The sequence below is a fragment of the Bidens hawaiensis genome, unplaced genomic scaffold, assembly GCF_021521415.1.
Source record: "Bidens hawaiensis isolate Kalapana, Puna unplaced genomic scaffold, B.hawaiensis_p1.1 tig00011896_1, whole genome shotgun sequence".
NCBI lineage: Eukaryota > Viridiplantae > Streptophyta > Magnoliopsida > Asterales > Asteraceae > Bidens > Bidens hawaiensis.
The window spans coordinates 557,812-574,761 of NW_027491952.1; the positions used below are offsets into that span (position 1 = coordinate 557,812).

General features: G+C 36.1%; 1 protein-coding gene across 1 annotated transcript; it reads left to right on the top strand.

The window, feature by feature from the left end:
• The first annotated feature begins 7,784 nt into the window (after nucleotides 1-7,784).
• LOC143539459 (protein SHI RELATED SEQUENCE 1-like) lies at nucleotides 7,785-9,574 on the top strand. The gene is made up of 2 exons (XM_077032773.1): nucleotides 7,785-8,406; nucleotides 9,192-9,574. The coding sequence occupies exons 1-2, from the start codon at nucleotides 8,034-8,036 to the stop codon at nucleotides 9,566-9,568; spliced, it is 750 nt and encodes a 249-aa protein (XP_076888888.1). The 5' UTR covers nucleotides 7,785-8,033; the 3' UTR covers nucleotides 9,569-9,574.
• Nucleotides 9,575-16,950: the final 7,376 nt, after the last annotated feature.

The window sequence follows — 16,950 nt, forward strand, 5'->3', positions numbered from 1 at the left end:
AGTGAAATTTACTAAATACAAATAAACCTAGAATACATAAGAACCAATCGAACATGGAGAGAAATATTTAAACGATGGTTAAAAAAAATTATAAACAAATAAACTTTATCTGTTTTATTTTACATCAATCAATTTTTAACAATTTATTAAAATTAAAGAAATACCATATCATAATTTCACCTTGACAAAATTTTATTGGGAAAATTCCTAAAATTAATCATTTATGGTGAGAGATTCCAAATTTGTCATCTCAAAATGGTTTTTCCAGATTTGTCTCTATTCTAACGCATCGTCGGCGATGTATTAGGTAGTCCCATCGAAGAGTTAGCTAACACATAGTCAACGATGTGTTAGGCCTCCAAACACATAGTCGACGATTTGTTAGCCCTCCAAACACATAGTCAAATATGTGTTAGCTATCCAAGCATAGGGTTAAAGATGCGTTTAGCCTTTTGTTTGATTTTTTAATATTATATTATCATAACTAGTTTTACTTATATTTAGTTTTCTTTCATCTTTTAATATATAAAGTTTTATATAATTTCTAATTTACCGTTGAGACATGTTTTTTTATCTACATGTTGACATAATTTTTTTTGTTAAAACCATGCCGGGTCAAATTTTATTGAACATTTTGATATTACTTTAACACCGCTCGGTTTTGAGTAAGTTTATGTAGGTCCGTAGATTAAAAAAAAACATGTCTCAACGTTACATTCGAAATTATATAAAATTTTATATATTAAATGTTATATCCAAATATAATTAAACCTATTATGATAATGTAATATTAAAAAAACAAAAAAAAGGCTAAACACATCTTTAACCCTTATTTGGATAGCTAACACATTTTTGGCTGTGTTTGGAGGGCTAACACATCGTCGACTATGTGTTTGGAGGTCTAACACATCGTTGACTATGTGTTAGCTAACTTTTCAGTGGGACTACCTAACACATCACCGGCGATGCGTTTGAAGATGGACAAATCTGGAAAAACCATTTTGGGAGGAATTTTCCCAATTTTAAGAGACTATTTTGAAAATTTTCCCAATTTTATTTGTATCCATTTATAGTTGTTAAGTTAAATGATAACTTGCTGTTATGTTAAATGATATTTACCATATTTGACAATTAAATAGTTTGCCATAACAAGCATGAGGTCCTAACTTTGGGACCAAACCTATTAACCTATGCATCTAGTTGAAAGAAGATTCGTAAAGATCAAAAGATTGGTAATATAGGCTATCATGTGTATTTTGAATAAATAAAACTAATGTTTAGCACCTTATTAGGGAAATGTATGTGCTTTATTGTACAAGTTGTAGCCTCGTTAGAGGCATAGCATCTATGCACATGAAACGTAAGGTGAAGGACTCAAGAGTTCAAAGCTGAGTCGACTATCCATTGGCTAAGTTTGTACGATTTACATTGTCTATGATAGTCATGGGACCAGTTGTTGGAGACCCTAGAAGGTGGGTTACCCACCCCTTATTGAGCCATCATACGCGTCAATGCCAAAAGGGTGCGTGTGAGATCCACAAATGATAAGATCTAAAATTTAACTTGTCTGGTTAAAGATCTTAATAACCGTAAAATTTTAAAACTTCTTTTTGATCTTTTAACTTTGACCTCGTATGTCCTCGTTCTTTCACATAGTGGATTAATCCAACCAAACCCCATATTTCGTTCCTTTAGAATAGTATATAAGAACCAACATTAACTTCTTTTTATCCAAAAGAAATAAGAGTTTGATAAGGTTTTAATCAACAATTACCTTGATATGTGACCTAGATATAAACAGAAAGTGATTAGTTGGGTGTGGATCTACTAAGGAATGGTGAGGTAGATTGTTGTCTTTTATGTATTCATCCCACACTCATATTTTTTTAAATAGTCGGATTTGACATCTTAAATGACACTGATTTAACAGATTTTTTAAAAAGATGACGCAAAAAAATAAAATAAGAAAATAACTAATAATTTCTAGATCTACTACTAATGATAAAAGAATCTATGGTGTTAGCGGCCCTTTTAGGCATTCATAACAAGTAAAACAAGATAAAAATAAATAACCTTCTAAGACAAGATATAACAATAAGTAAAAGTAATTACATTAATGATAGTTGTAGTAACTATAATAACAAAACTTAAATGGTATTATATCAAAACATGCAGATCCCAATTCTTAGTGAATACATGGCTAGCTACATGCCTAGTCCCGGCCCGGTCCTAGCCAAAGCACAGACATAAGTTATGAATGATAACCTAAACTTAGTGGGCTTAGGCCTTTTACATTAATCTTTTGCTTAGGCTATATGATTATTTGTATTTCTTAATTCGCTCTTGTCATGACTCATGGTCTTTAGCATTTTTAATATTGTGTTCATAGTTTATCCAAAACTACTGAAAAAAAAACAAATAAAATTAAAATTTTATTGAAAGTGTTGTAAGAGACCATAACATACACTATCTATTACATACATTAACTATTATCACATCATTTTTACTCATCAACTACTTAAAACTGTCTTATAACATTTTCTTTAGTGACGTAATACGCCACTCATCTTTCAGTTATCCCAGACAATTTCTTTATTTCTTTTTTAATTAAACATAAATTATACCTAAAAACCCAAAATTAACAATACAAAATTAAATTATCCTCGTATGTGTCGAGGTGCAGTAAATTTAAAGTTACAAGATTAGAATTCCCAATTGTGTGTTTTCATCTTGCAACTCCACAAGGACATAATAGTCAAAACCGAAGGATCCAACATATAGACCGATAATATTGCATTTTCGTTGTCTTTTATCATCATGTTGTGCAAGGTAATGCACATATATATCTCGTTCCCGATCTTTTCTATAGACATAGCCCACACGGGTCGCCTAAGTATACCCCACTTTTCCTTTAGAGCACCGAAAGCACACTCCACATCTTTTCTTGCTGACTCTTAGGCGTTCTTGAAACCCTTTTCGTTCCTCAAATGGGGATATGAAAACACTTTCACAAACGTCAACCAAGCAGGGTAGATTCAGTAAGATAATATCCGCATTTGTATTCTCGGCAGTGTTGTAAAAGTCGGATTCCAAGGTCTTGTAATCGGCGATTCCAAGGTCCTCGGACATCAACCTTGCCGCCTTTTCCCAACTCGGCCACCATTACTCGCCAAGGTCCAACTCGGTCAAAAGTCGGAGTATTCGGGATTACTTGACCACCAAGGTCAACTCGGCCACAATTTTTTTATTTTTTTAGTAAAAAATTAAAAATAACAACAAAACATGAATTTTTTGAATTATGTTTTTTTTATCATATGAATTATGCTTATTTTGACGTGACGTATGTTTATCTTAACATATATATAATATACAATAATTAATTTATTTTATATTTATCATGTCCGAGTACTCCTTACAAGGGGGTTGGCCGCCCAGCTAGTTTTATAACTTTGATTCTCGATCGTTTACATGGAATGGACATTTAGGCGCGGTTCCATTTTGTTCGACAAGTAATAATGGTGATTGTCGAAGAACTTACAGTTATGTGGTTGTTTGATCCGGGTGGACCGCGAGACACATGCAACGACCACAAATCATTTGAAGCCAACGCTTCGAACATGATCGTCTAGTATCGGTTATCACCAGTCATATAAATGACCTCACAATACCATAGGACTATGTCTTCTTCACGTAAGGTATGTACAGTTAAGGCAATCCATTATTCCCCAGACGATGATGCTTAATTGCTTATATATTCACAAACAAATTCATATATCCTAAATCTTTGTCGCGTTATGTAATAAAAAACAAGCTTTATTAACAAGATCTAATAATCATTTATCATAATTTTTTAACACAAGTGCTGTCATGTTCACTCTAACTTAAAAAATAAAATCGCATTTGAAGTTTTAAAACCACTTAAAACTCTAATTTAAACATGAAGATTGCCAAATGAATCTTACTGATTGTATTCGCATGTGTTAGTGTAAATCTTGTGTAAGTACTGGGAGTTAAATGCCGTACTACAAACATGGAGGTTTTTTAGTTAATTTTTCTCCTAGTTAGAATATAGTTAAGGTCTGTTAGTGTAAATCTTGTGTGAGTACGAGGGGTTAACTGTCGTAATCACACAAATAAAGTTTTTTGAGCTAGTTTTTCTACTAGTTGGAATCTAATAAGGGTTTGTAATGAGTTAAGGATTATTGGGTTATATATATAGGGATTATTGTAACTTGTTTTATTTAACCAATTATCAATAACAAGTTTAGATCATGGAAATCTCTTATCTAATCGTTTATTACTTTTAATTGGTCTCAAGAGCATAATGTTAAGGTTCAGGAAAAAAAGAGGCAACCAAGACCATTGACCAAACACGAAATCCGACAAGGCAGGCAATCGATTAGAATTGCAGGCTTCTTGCAACAGGCTTCAGCAGGGCGTCGAAGATCGAGAGTCAACTACAAGAATTAGCGACAAAAATGAGGAGTCAGCGACACAACAAACTTTTAACGACCAGTTTGTGACATATCAACAATTTAGCATTATAACGAGTTCAACATGTTAGAATCAGGTTCAGATTAGCTCACAACATGATTCTGTATCAAGATCGTTTGATTATGTAGATAAAAGGATGATCGGTTTATTAAATCAAGAGACAAGCGGATTTGAATGTTGAAAGCTTATTTTGAGAGCAAGTCAGAGTGGAATATGTTAACAGGATTTGCAACGAGGCATCATCCTCACGAAAAGCCATGCCACGACTAAAGATTTACAAGATGAGATGTCTTCTCTCTCCTAGTTTAGTCTGATAATGTTTTGTAATGGGTTAAGATTAGTGAGTTATATATAGGAATAATTGTAACCTATTTTATTCATCCAATTATCGATAACAAGTTTAGATTGTGAAAATCTCTGATCTAATCATTTATTACCTTCATGAAGATTATATGTGGTTAATAACTTAAAATAACTCATCGTAAGTCTCTCTCTGTATTTTTTTAAGTATTTCTTTTTTTTGTCTTATTGCCAGGGTGGGGGTTGGGCATGTGGGAGAGGTGCACCCGCATGAGGCCCAAAGTTTTAAGGGGCCAATAAAATAATTTCATTAGTTTTTCCATACATAAAAATATTTAGTTATATATTCAGATTTAAACACAAACATAAGGATATAAAAGGTTGCTGGACTTTTTTCACAACATAGGCGAAGTCATATGTTTTTAGATTCGACAACTTCACTTTCTTTGTTTGCTCACTTCTCATACCCTTTCTAGGCCCCCATTTTTTTTTACAAAAATATATGCATATATCCATTTTAACTTTTAAGGGCCCATTTATATTTCTCACACAGGAGATTCGAAATCTTGGAAATAGCCTTGCGCGTTGCACTCACGTCTTGGGACAAAAGCCTATGTTTCTCGTGTTTCCCTTATCTAAGCGATAGTTAGATGATAAATTCTAAGGACTTAAAGGTTTGCCATTCATGCATATTAAAGTGACAAGAAATAGAACGATGGACACTCATATCTTCCTTTTATATATACATGACAATATGACATGTCCTAAGTCAAGTCTCAATATCTCCGATAATTTTTCAGATAAGAAAGTTTAGAGGAGTTCCGAGGGTATTTAACTTAATTAAACACACTCAAATCTTCAAATCCTATAAACTACAATTATAACATTTACACAAATTATTTTTGGAAAGATTATCAAAATAGGCCTTTTTTTATCCAATTTGTTTTAAAAAAATCTATCTCTTATAGTAAAAGACTACCACTTTTGCCACTTGTCAATCTCATAGTCTTTCTCACATTTTTTTCAAACAATTTCAATATATGGTCATTTATCTTTTAAGTCATTTCAATATATTAATTCAATATTTTAATTAAATATAAAGCCTAACCGTATTATTCATTAACATTAATGGTGAACTATGGAAATATCAAAATTGAAGATGGAGTGTGTTAGAATAAAATTTTAAAGTCACGGGTAATTGCAAATTAAAAAAAATAACGGTACATCATTGTTGAAGAATTGGGATTTGTATGGTAAACTACAAATTGTTTTTAAACTGTGATTCGACAATAGTGAATAACTTTTTATATAAGATTGGTTTTAAATTTGGTATTAAAAGTTTCTCATATACATTTGAACAAAGAAAAATGTGTATTTTCTTAATTTTTCTCAAAAATTTTGTATAAATATTGCAAACATAAAGAATACTTATTATATATATACATATCTTGGTGCTTAGCATTAAATCATTGAAATTGAATATTATAATTATAATTTATATGTATAACGATTTACTATATGAACTATCTGTCATTTATTTATATGACTTTTTTTTGTAGTATAAAGGGTTTTAGCAATTAGAAGATCAATATTTAGTTTTCAATATTTCTTTCATAACTCATACCAAAATGCTTCAGAAACATATATATTTATGACTTGATTTATATTTTTTTACACATTTAAATATATTTGTGTAATTTTAATTATGTAATTTTAATGTAAATTGTAATTGTATTAACAATATATGATCATTTTTCTTGACAGTATTTCACTTAATGGTTAAAGTTTAAAATTTTTCATTAATTATCCGTGTAATACACGGGCCTCAAACTAGTAGCCTTATAAAAAACCCAACCAAAAAAAACATGGCTAATAGAATTTTAACACACAACCCCTTACTATGCACCAAATGAACCCAAACAGAAAACTATGCGTAAGTAACTTGGTATCTCGATCATTTATCATGACACTTATCTTAACTGCGCGACAAGTGCCTAGACGTGAATAATCGAGCTAAGACGGCGCCTTGTTTGCCATTGAACCAGAGGTATCTGATAGGCACCGCCAATATGCCATGACACCTCCCTAGCCTTATCTGCCCGTGAGGTCGTGACAGGGCGTGCTGGACACCTCTGGAGTAGACAATGCACTGTCTAAATCTAGATAGTTTGTTCATCGGTTTCAAAGCTATTATTTTTAATATGTTTTTGTTGTTGCACTTTTGATTTCAAGTCACACCGTATGTTACCTAAATACTATACTTCTTATGTTAATGCAAAGTTTGTTTAGTCAAGACCGGTCACAACGAAAGCAGCCTATCTATCTTAGTTTAAAGATGAAATTACATTCATCTAGAGTTACTCCCATCTAGGGCTGTTCACGAGTCGAGCCGAACCGAGTGAAGGTTTGCTTGTTGCTTGGCTCATTTCAAATCGAACCGAGCCGAGCGGCTGAAAATCGAACCGAGTATTTTTGAGCATTTTTCGAGTTGTATTGAGCGAGTTCGGAGTATTACTTTTTGTTTTCTTTTTTTTTCCTCTAAGTTAATAAACAAGTTTGAAGTTGAATATGATGTGCATAAAAATAAATTAGTATGTTTTTAAAAAAAATTATATTATTTATATGAATATATATGCACATATATATAACTTAGTTTTATAATGATTTTAATAAATATTAAAAACTAAATATAATTACTTTTTATATTTTCAGTACAAGAAAATATTCAATAATTAAAAGATATTATATTTAATATTCAATTTTTTAATATTCAAGATAATATTAAAATAAAATGTATATTTATTAGTATATAAATATATATATATATAATGAATTAAAATATCTTAGTCGAGCCGAACCGAGTGGCGGAGCAAATTTCGAATAAGTGTCGATTGAGTTCGAGCGATGAGCGGTCGACAACCCCGGCCATCCTATTTTCCTAAAACCTACCATACGAGTTGGATTTAACCAGCTAAGTCTATCTGTTTATTCTATGGATTTGTAAACAACCAGTACCCTAGCTAGATCTTTAAGTAGTAGATGATCCCCCATCAGCCCCTCCTACAATTTTCATAAACCACATCTATCTATACCCTATCCACCAAAGATTTGCACCCGCATTATCGACAGCATTCGCACCGGTAGAAGTAGCATGAAGATTCACGTACCAGTAGTACCGGTGCATTGTAAATGACCTTTACAACAAACATCTCAACATCATCCCGAGGGTTACTAACCTAATGAGGCCAGCAGGTTACATAATCGGTGGAGATTACGGCGGAGATGGTGGTGGAAGAGACACTGGTAGTGGCGGAGTAAGCTGTCAAGATTGTGGGAACCAAGCCAAGAAAGACTGTCAGCATATGAGATGTAGAACTTGCTGTCGAAGCCGTGGGTTCCCGTGTGAAACCCACGTCAAGAGCACTTGGGTTCCGGCTGCTAAACGCCGCGAACGGCGTCAACAACTCTCGTTGTCACCTCAACAACAAAACTCAAGTAATCAGCAACTCAGTCTCATGATTACGAGTGGCGGTGATGGTGGTGGTTCTCAACATACTCCAAAGAGATTTAGAGAAGATCGTAATACGACGAATCTTCAAAATACTTCTTCAGGTAATTATGTGCTTTAATTTGTATGATCTGTTTATGGGGCGATAACGAAAATGTTTACTTGACCGGTCAATGTCGACAAAATGTTCATTTGACAAACCAATTCTTGAAATTTTCACCCTAAAACTCGTTGACCGATCACTTTTAAATCATTGCTCGATAAGATCTTTAACCAACCACATTCTGTCATGAGTCACAAAACTCTCAGGGACGTTAGTTTTTTTTTATAACGTTAGTTTTTTTTTATATTGTCAGAGCCAACGAGATTTTGTTGGCGTCCTACGAAATTTATGTGGTCTTTTGACGAGATTTATTATGACTTCTGACAGAGTGTTTCCACTATAGTCATTGGAAAAAAGAGCAAAATTTCCCGAACAAGCTTGTTGGGTTCTAGTGATGATCAGTCAAAGATTATTTATTAAAACCCGGTTCAGTAAATGTGTCAAATAAAAATTAATTCAATTAACTAACATTATGTGCAATGGAATGATAAACAGTAATCAACATCAAAACTAAGCCCGACAGGATCTAGTTACAAAACGCATCGCACGGGTTTTTTTTACTAGTTTGCCAAAACTTGGCACCGATGGTGGTTCTTAGAATTGATGAACGTTAATTAAGTATATTTTGGACAAGTAGAAGATGTTGGTTTAAAATTCTAGTCGAGTAATGAATAAAAGGTGATTGAATCGCCGAGTTTTAGGATGGACACATAAATTATTTGATCAAATAGACATTTTTATCAACATTGACCGGTCAAATACACATTTTATAAGGTTTGTTTGTAGAGCTAGGTTTTCCATTCCCGGCGGAACTGAGTTCACCGGCGTTGTTTCGTCGCGTTAGAGTGAGCGGAATGGACGAAACCAACGAGCAGATGGCGTATCAGACGGCTATTAGCGTCGGAGGACATGTTTTCAACGGAATTCTTTATGATCATGGCCCTGATCCAGGTGAATACAACCTGCATCCCGTAGCAGAAAGTTCTTCCGCCACTGGAAATAATCAACAACAAGGCGTTAATGTTGTAACATCCGGCACAGCGGCCACCAGTAGCAGCAACATTTATCAAGCTGTCACCATTATTGACCCTTCTTCCATTTATCCAACTCCTCTTTGTGCTTTCGTGGCCGGTACGCAGTTTTTCCCACCGCCGAGATCCTGAAGATGATAGATACAAAGATCATCAACTTATATATGATTATTACTTTCATTGTTATTGTTACTTTATTGTTACTGTTATATCATATATGTTATATATTGAACTCTTTTTGTATTGTTTGTAACCTAAAATGGAAAGAAAATGCATTAGAGATGCATGTATTTCCTTGCTTTGATCTTTTACTGACAAAATTTACGTTCGATTTATCTTTTTACATTTTTTCTTGGTTTGATCATCAGACATTAAACTTTATATCAAATTAATTACTGCTTATTATACTGTTTAATATTCAAACTTATTTTTATTAATTCAAATGAAATTCTTGATTCTTGAGTTTGAAAATCAATTACCTGACTCTAAGGTTTTCAGGGTGTTCGGGATTGTTTATTTTTGCCAACTTATAACTTATTAACTTTTTTAAAAATATAAGGTGTTTGAGATTGCTTTTGATGTAAGGAAAAACAGTTAATTATTAATTAGTCATACTTTTATGACTTATTAAGCTTTCATAAGAAATCTCAAACACTACTAAAGGGTTTATTTTGATGTAACATTTTTGAATATGAAACTGAACTAAAAAATGTCCAAAACCAATTCAACATGCATGTTATCAATTTTATAAAAGATATAGTCATGTTAGAGAATATAAAAGAGCCCATAGGCTCATCTATCCACATCCCTAGTTCCTTCGCACGAAGATGCCCGTGGTCATCCATAGCGCGCCCCATATTGCAGGTTACGTACGTTCAAACATGGTAAAAAACATAATCAAACATGACACAACTTAATTTCGTCTAAAAGACTAATTAAGATGTCACTAATTTACATAATAATTTGGTATGATGTGTGTATTGATTTCTGCATGAGGTGAGGAATATAGTTGAAACTTGAAAGTTAGAAACTTTGGGTCTAAGGTTTGAATTTGTGACTGGGTTATGAGCTCGAGGTTGCTCTTTTCCGGTAAATAATATGCCTTGCCCTTGTTCTTCTTTTCTTCTTTTTCTAAATCATATTTAAATCAACAAAATAACTTTAAAGTTTAAAGTTAAAATATAACCAACAAAATAAATAAATAAACAAGTAACTAATCTGTCGCAAATATAAGTCAACTTTTTGACCAGAATCTTTCTAATTGAAAGTCAATCATTGACCAAAACCCTAACAGTTAAAAGGTGCTTTGAAATTCAAAATGATACTTTCTAAAACATATTATCTTTCGCTATAGTTGACCAAATTTGTAACAAAACAAATCTTGAAAAGTTTTGTCGGCAACAAAATTAAAATCTGTGTTTCAGGTTAATTAGATGACCCGGTTCGATTGTTCAACATGTATTTCATGTAACCAGCCGTGTTCTACAAAGAGCGGTCTAAGGGGGTGTTTCGGATTCCTTATATAAGGTAAAAATGCATTTATGTGATAAGTTGAAAATGTCTTATGACTTTTTAATAAGTAGTTTCAAAAAGAGTGTGTGGATTAACATAAGACAATAAGTTGTTTTTTAAAAAGTGTTTGGTTTAACTTATTGATTTAAATGACCAAAAAGGACATAAGTTAGCAATGGGTGGAATGGAACTTGGAAGGGTGTAATGGGTATTCTAATCCTATAAGGAGATAAGTTAGCAAACTCTAACTTATTGAAAACCCTTATTTTGGCTTTGTTAATAAGAAGAAATAGAAAAGGTCTTATGTGTTCCCAAACACTTTGTTAGCACAAAATGAACTTATTCAACCATCATAAGTCATAAATAGAGGAAAATAAGGAATCCCAAACACACCCAAGTGTACAATCTCCGCCTATGCCAAGTACTCGGAGAATCATCCCGAGTACTCGCAACTCTCCAGTCGACTGAGTTGGCAAAGCCTCACGACTTACGCATGGAACCATGCCTTGCTTAATTAGTTGTCAGTGTTACCTATGATATTATCTTTCTTCTTTGGTGGTAATTTGGATATGCAGGGTCATTGTTGTAAAGTTTCATGAACCTATATGTTGTCAATTTGTCATATACACCAACTTGCCAACTTTATTCCCAAATGATATATGATCACTTACTATGTTAATTAATTAATATAGCCAGATATCTAATTCTGTGATTTGTTTGGAAGTAGAGGGATGTCAATAGAGTAATTTACTTGGTTAGTTCCTAATTTCTCCAAACTATGCGTGTAAAGTGTTTGAAGAGATACTTATATGATGTTTTGGACCTATAGTGTTAACAAATGAGCTTTAAAGAATATTGAGGGATGTTGTTTATAAATATAATAAGTGTTGCACCTGTCATTTGGGACTTTTTAGAACTTGTATTCTAAGCTTATGTAATGTTGCAGTTTAATTCTTTTTGGATTTTCTTATTGTGTACATTAATATTACCCCTATTTACTGTTAGTTACATGTGTTTTTGCCTTTGTGGTCATGTAAGGTTAGCGTGTTTGTTTTAAACTTTATGGCAATGACCTCATGATGAACTACATATGCATTGCAACATGAAAGTATATGCGGGTCCCGCAAGGCATCACCAAAAATTGAAAAAAAAAGAGTAAAATTTACACCCACTGATATCAACATAGCAACCCAATACTTGTAACTTATGACTCCCTAATAAAGAAACGAAGAGAAGACTAAAGCCACTAACACGTAAACACAAACTGATCACCGTCATGAACAAAACTGTTAGTCAATGAACTTTTACCAGCATTTATTGTCTTTTGTAAATAAATAAGATTTTTATACTGTATGATCTGTATGTGGAAAAAAAATCACATACTACCTCGACCGAGTGGAAAAAAAAACTTCCATCAAAATACAAGAACTTGGCCGGGAAAGGCTAAGAAAAATCATTATACAAGATGAATGGTAACAACTTACGCATCTTATGCATAAACATTATTGGAGAAGTGGTCATTGGAGACGAGAATGGTTTGGAATTTGAGAAACCAACTTTGTGAATAACCTCAGTGAAATATATATGGTGAGACAACATAATATTTTGACCATGACGAACTGTTTAGAGCAAAGTTGTGCTGAGTTGTCGGATGACTTCATCTACAACATAATATTTTGACCATGACGAACTGTTGTATGAGTTTGTTGTTATGGATGCTCTAATACAAAATGTGATGGGACCACCTTCTGACCAACGAAGAGTTAACATGTGTTACAATTAGGCTAGATTTAGCCTGCAAATCTACTTAATTAGCCATCTCATAACACGTCAACTAAGCCAGCTTCAGTTCTCTTAACCTTCAAATTCACTTACTTATGTTTTGAAAACAAGTAGGCTAAGAGAAGAGAAGATGAGACCGCTAATGCTATGTTTAGTGGATGAGCTACAAAATAGGGCGACTTGCGCATGTGACGCCCAGTCAGCAAATGATGAGTTTTTCTTTTAGAGGTGTAATGGTGTTGTGTGTGTATACTCCCTCCGTCCCATTATAAGTGTCCACATTTTCTTTTTTATTTGTCCCACTACAAGTATACACTTTCAAAATTTATTAGTCAATTTTCAAGTTTACCCTTAAACACACACAACTAACATTAATAACCAATATTGATGGACTCATTTTTCAAGGGCATTATTGCTATTTGGTAAGAAAAAAAATAATCATTCAATTCACCTTAAACTTTGTGTTTTTCAAACTTGGACACTTATAATGGGACGAAGGGAGTATATATAAATCACACACAAACAATTATAATAATAATAAAACAAAAGTAATGAAGGGCGACAAGAATTTATCGCCCCCCCCCCCCCCCAACATTCCGCCCATTTGTTGTCGAGGGGGACGGTGTTCACCAAAAAAAATTGCCCCATTTTGCCTTGTTTTGTCGCCCCACTATGGGCGCCGAGCTAAATCTAGCCTACTTGTGAGTTGTGACTCATGGCAACTCCTAATTTGTTAGAAGGTGGGACCCATTGTACTTTTTATTGTTATCAATGCCAAAAAAAAGTCTGTTAAGGCTTAGTTTTTTAGCCGGCTTGTGACAAGGGAAATTTATAGAAAGTTGCATACTATAAATGGATGTCTATTGGAAAAATAAATAGAAAAGTCAAACTTGTCTATTTTGGTAATTTTCTCTAATAAGTTAGTTTTTAAATTTTTAAAAACTTAACATTCATGAAAAGGTAATCCGGTCTCTTATTTAAGGTTGGGTGAGAGAATGAGAATTTTGTGTACCTTCTTTGTTTCTTCATGTATAATACATGCATATATTATTTGTGTATGGTTCAAATGTCGCAATCATAAGAATAAGAATAGGAGATATGGTAGCCTTCCAAAACATGATTTATGAAATATATATAGTAACAATTTGTCTCTTATTGGTGGGGTTCGGAATTCGTATAATTCTACCTGCTTGTTGTCACATAGGTATAATTGTATATATGTTCTCATATAGTCCTGAAGAAACACTAACCGGACCCCGGACAGATTACTGGTAACCTGGGGGTTGGAGAGATGTTTCCCACGAGGGGTTAGACCCTTGGAAGATGGTTCTTCTGATAACCTGCAAAACAGACACCGTGAGCTCGTCACTGAGAAGGGGGGGGGGGTTCCTCCTTGTGACCACCCTCCGGCGTGAGAATCAGACTAGATTGCTCTTTAAATATAAAAGTATATTAAGAGATTGCTAGAGCAGATATCAGGTATATTATGATGATAATGTAGTAAGGTATGATGATAATAGATGGTCATACCATTTGTGGTATTTATAGCCGAAGGTAGGTTTCCAAGGAGGTATTGCCGGCTGCTACAGTGTTCCTGTTCATCAACAGTAGCCTACACACGTGCCCTGCTGGTAGTTGGTGGGTAGGTAGCGGCTGATAGTGACCAGGCCTGCTGTATACTATTCCTGTTCCACCAACTGACGGCTACGCACGTGGTATGGCAGTAGTTGGTGAGTAGGCAGCGGCTAATAGTGATACAGTACAGGAGCATGCTGCTCGCCATACTGTATCAGTAAGCTGTCGTATCTCTGATCAGATCTTTCGCCCATACCTCGTCAGGTACAGTAAAAGATCCTTCAGTATACGGACTGGCTTATTTGGGCGGGAGTATTCCCCCTCCCGCCTCTGTGCGGGATTGCTCCCGGCTTGGCTCATTCCTTCAGGTGACACTGAATGATCGAGAGCTAAGTGCCTTGTGCGTGTAGCCATGCTGCGAGGGTGGCCTTCCCTAATGGCTTGTATCCGAGGCTGCGGGGACAGGCGGAGTCCTTCACCATTAGGAGGCATTTCCTGCGGGACCAGCTTGCGTACTGCGCGTAAGGACGTCACGTCTCTGAGCATGGTTGGTCCTGCGGATCCAGTTGGTCTCTGCGCAGACGTCCCTGTTTAAGGTGAGTCTTGCGGGTCCAACTGGGCTCTGCTGGGACCTACCTCTTCAAGTCCCCCCAGTCCAATGTTCTTCTCATGAGTGTTTAATAAAGTGAGGTGAACTTTTGGACTTGAGCAAAGGGTTTTGAAAAGGGGTTTTGTAAGGTTTTCCATGGGGATTCTTTCCGCGGAAGTCCTTGTCACTTGCAGAAATGCCCGAGTTTCCTGCTTGGTCTTTGGGTATGATGCGGGTAGGTCTGTAACCTCCTCGCAAGTCAGGAGCATTGAGTCCCAGTTGTATGTATTTTCCATGAGGTTTTGGTAGTTTTGAACATAGTGATCAATTATGTTAAGACCACCAATTCCATCTTGGAGCTTCAAACAACGTAGTTCTCGACGTTCCCGCTATGCGGGGATGTTATTTCCGTTTCCGCAAGCATTGCCCAGAAGATCCTTCTTGGTTTCAATTCCCAGCGGAGCGCTAGGTATGTGAAGGGTTTTGCCTTAACACTGTACCTGCGCTCGTCTTACGGTTACTTTACTTCCAAGGTATTCCTGGCGTCAATTCCCTGCGGGTGCTAGGTATGCGAAGGGTTTTGCCTTTACACTGTACCCGCACCCGTCTTATAGTTACTTGGTTGCCGAGGTACTTGGCTTCAATTCCCTGCGGGTGCTAGGTATGTGAAGGGTTTTGCTTAACACTGTACCCGCATCCGTCTTACGGTTACTTGTTCACCAAGGTTTTCTTGGCTTCAATTCCCTGCGGGTGCTAGGTATGTGAAGGGTTTTGCCTTAACACTGTACCCGCAGCCGTCTTACGGTTACTTATTTGCCAAGGTTTATTTGGCTTCAATTCCCTGCGGGTGCTAGGTATGTGAAGGGTTTTGCCTTTACACTGTACCCGCATCCGTCTTACGGTTACTTGCTTGCCAAGGGGTAAGGGGTATTTTCCCGCTTACTTTTTAATATTTTCGAATTTTGAATTTTGAAATTCGAAGAGTTGGTGAAAAGATAACAGTCCAAACCTCTGAAACGTCGTGCGACGGTTTCTTCTGACTGTGTCAGGACGTGCAGGAAGTTATGGTGACGTGACAGAACATGGTCATTCCAGTCGCTTTTTCAGGCGCGTGGGCGCGATTTTTCGGGCGCGTGGCCGCGAAATTACTGGCACACGTCCTTTCTACAGCTGTTGCCAGCTTGCTTTTTGCCACGTGTCATAGTTTCATTGCACCGTCGATTTCTCTCTCCTCCGCATTAAATTCACCGCATTAATTGCGATTAGTATATAAAGGGGGAGAGGCCTCTTTGTAATCCACACTTTCACCTTTCTTCTTCTTCTTCTTAGTGATTTCCGGCAAATACTCCCCTTTTTCAGGCAAGCATTTTCCCGAAATCACTCTTCTTTCTGCAAAAATGTCTTCTCATGATGCTGAAGCTGTAGCCGACGATAGGAGTACTGCTGGCGAGTGCCAGTGTGCTCTACCTGTCGATCAGTACCAGTACATCGTCAGGAAGTTCATGCTCGAGTCTCTCGAGCCTGAGTTTCCTGAATCCCACCAGACTGTGTACGATGCCCCCAGTGGCAAGATCGGGGTATATGCTGCATTCTTTGTTTATGGGAACCTTAGGTTCCCATTGACAAAGTTTGTGTACCGTGTCCTGGAGAGGCACGGGGTGCACCTGACCGAGGTGCATCCGATGGCGATTGCCAAGGTCCGGCACTTCGAGTGGGTGTGTCGGATTCTGGGTATTGAGCCCTACGTGGACCGCCTGATGACCTTCTATACTTGGAGGTGCGTCCAGGGGTGGTACACCCTGACAACCCGTATCAAGGGTTTGAAGATCTGCGTGACCGAGCGCAGTCTCCGATCGTGGAAGCGGGAGTTCTTCTACATCTCTGCCCGCGCCATCCCCATTGCTATGAAGTTCAAGAAGGGTCAAGCGCTTCCGAGCCTTCACGCTTCCAGCTACCAGGAGGCGGAATGGTTCGCGAAGATATCCCGGGTCCAATCTCCGGTTTACCGGTTTGCGGAGTCCGGGATGGTGCTGCTGGGGATGAGCCGGGTATGGAA

Excerpts from the sequence above, each read along its gene's own strand:
- LOC143539459 (XM_077032773.1), top strand. The coding sequence starts at position 8,034 with ATGAGGCCAGCAGGTTACATAATCGGTGGAGATTACGGCGGAGATGGT. Across the intron at positions 8,407-9,191 it reads TCTTCAAAATACTTCTTCAG|AGCTAGGTTTTCCATTCCCG; the intron begins GTAATTATGTGC and ends GTTTGTTTGTAG.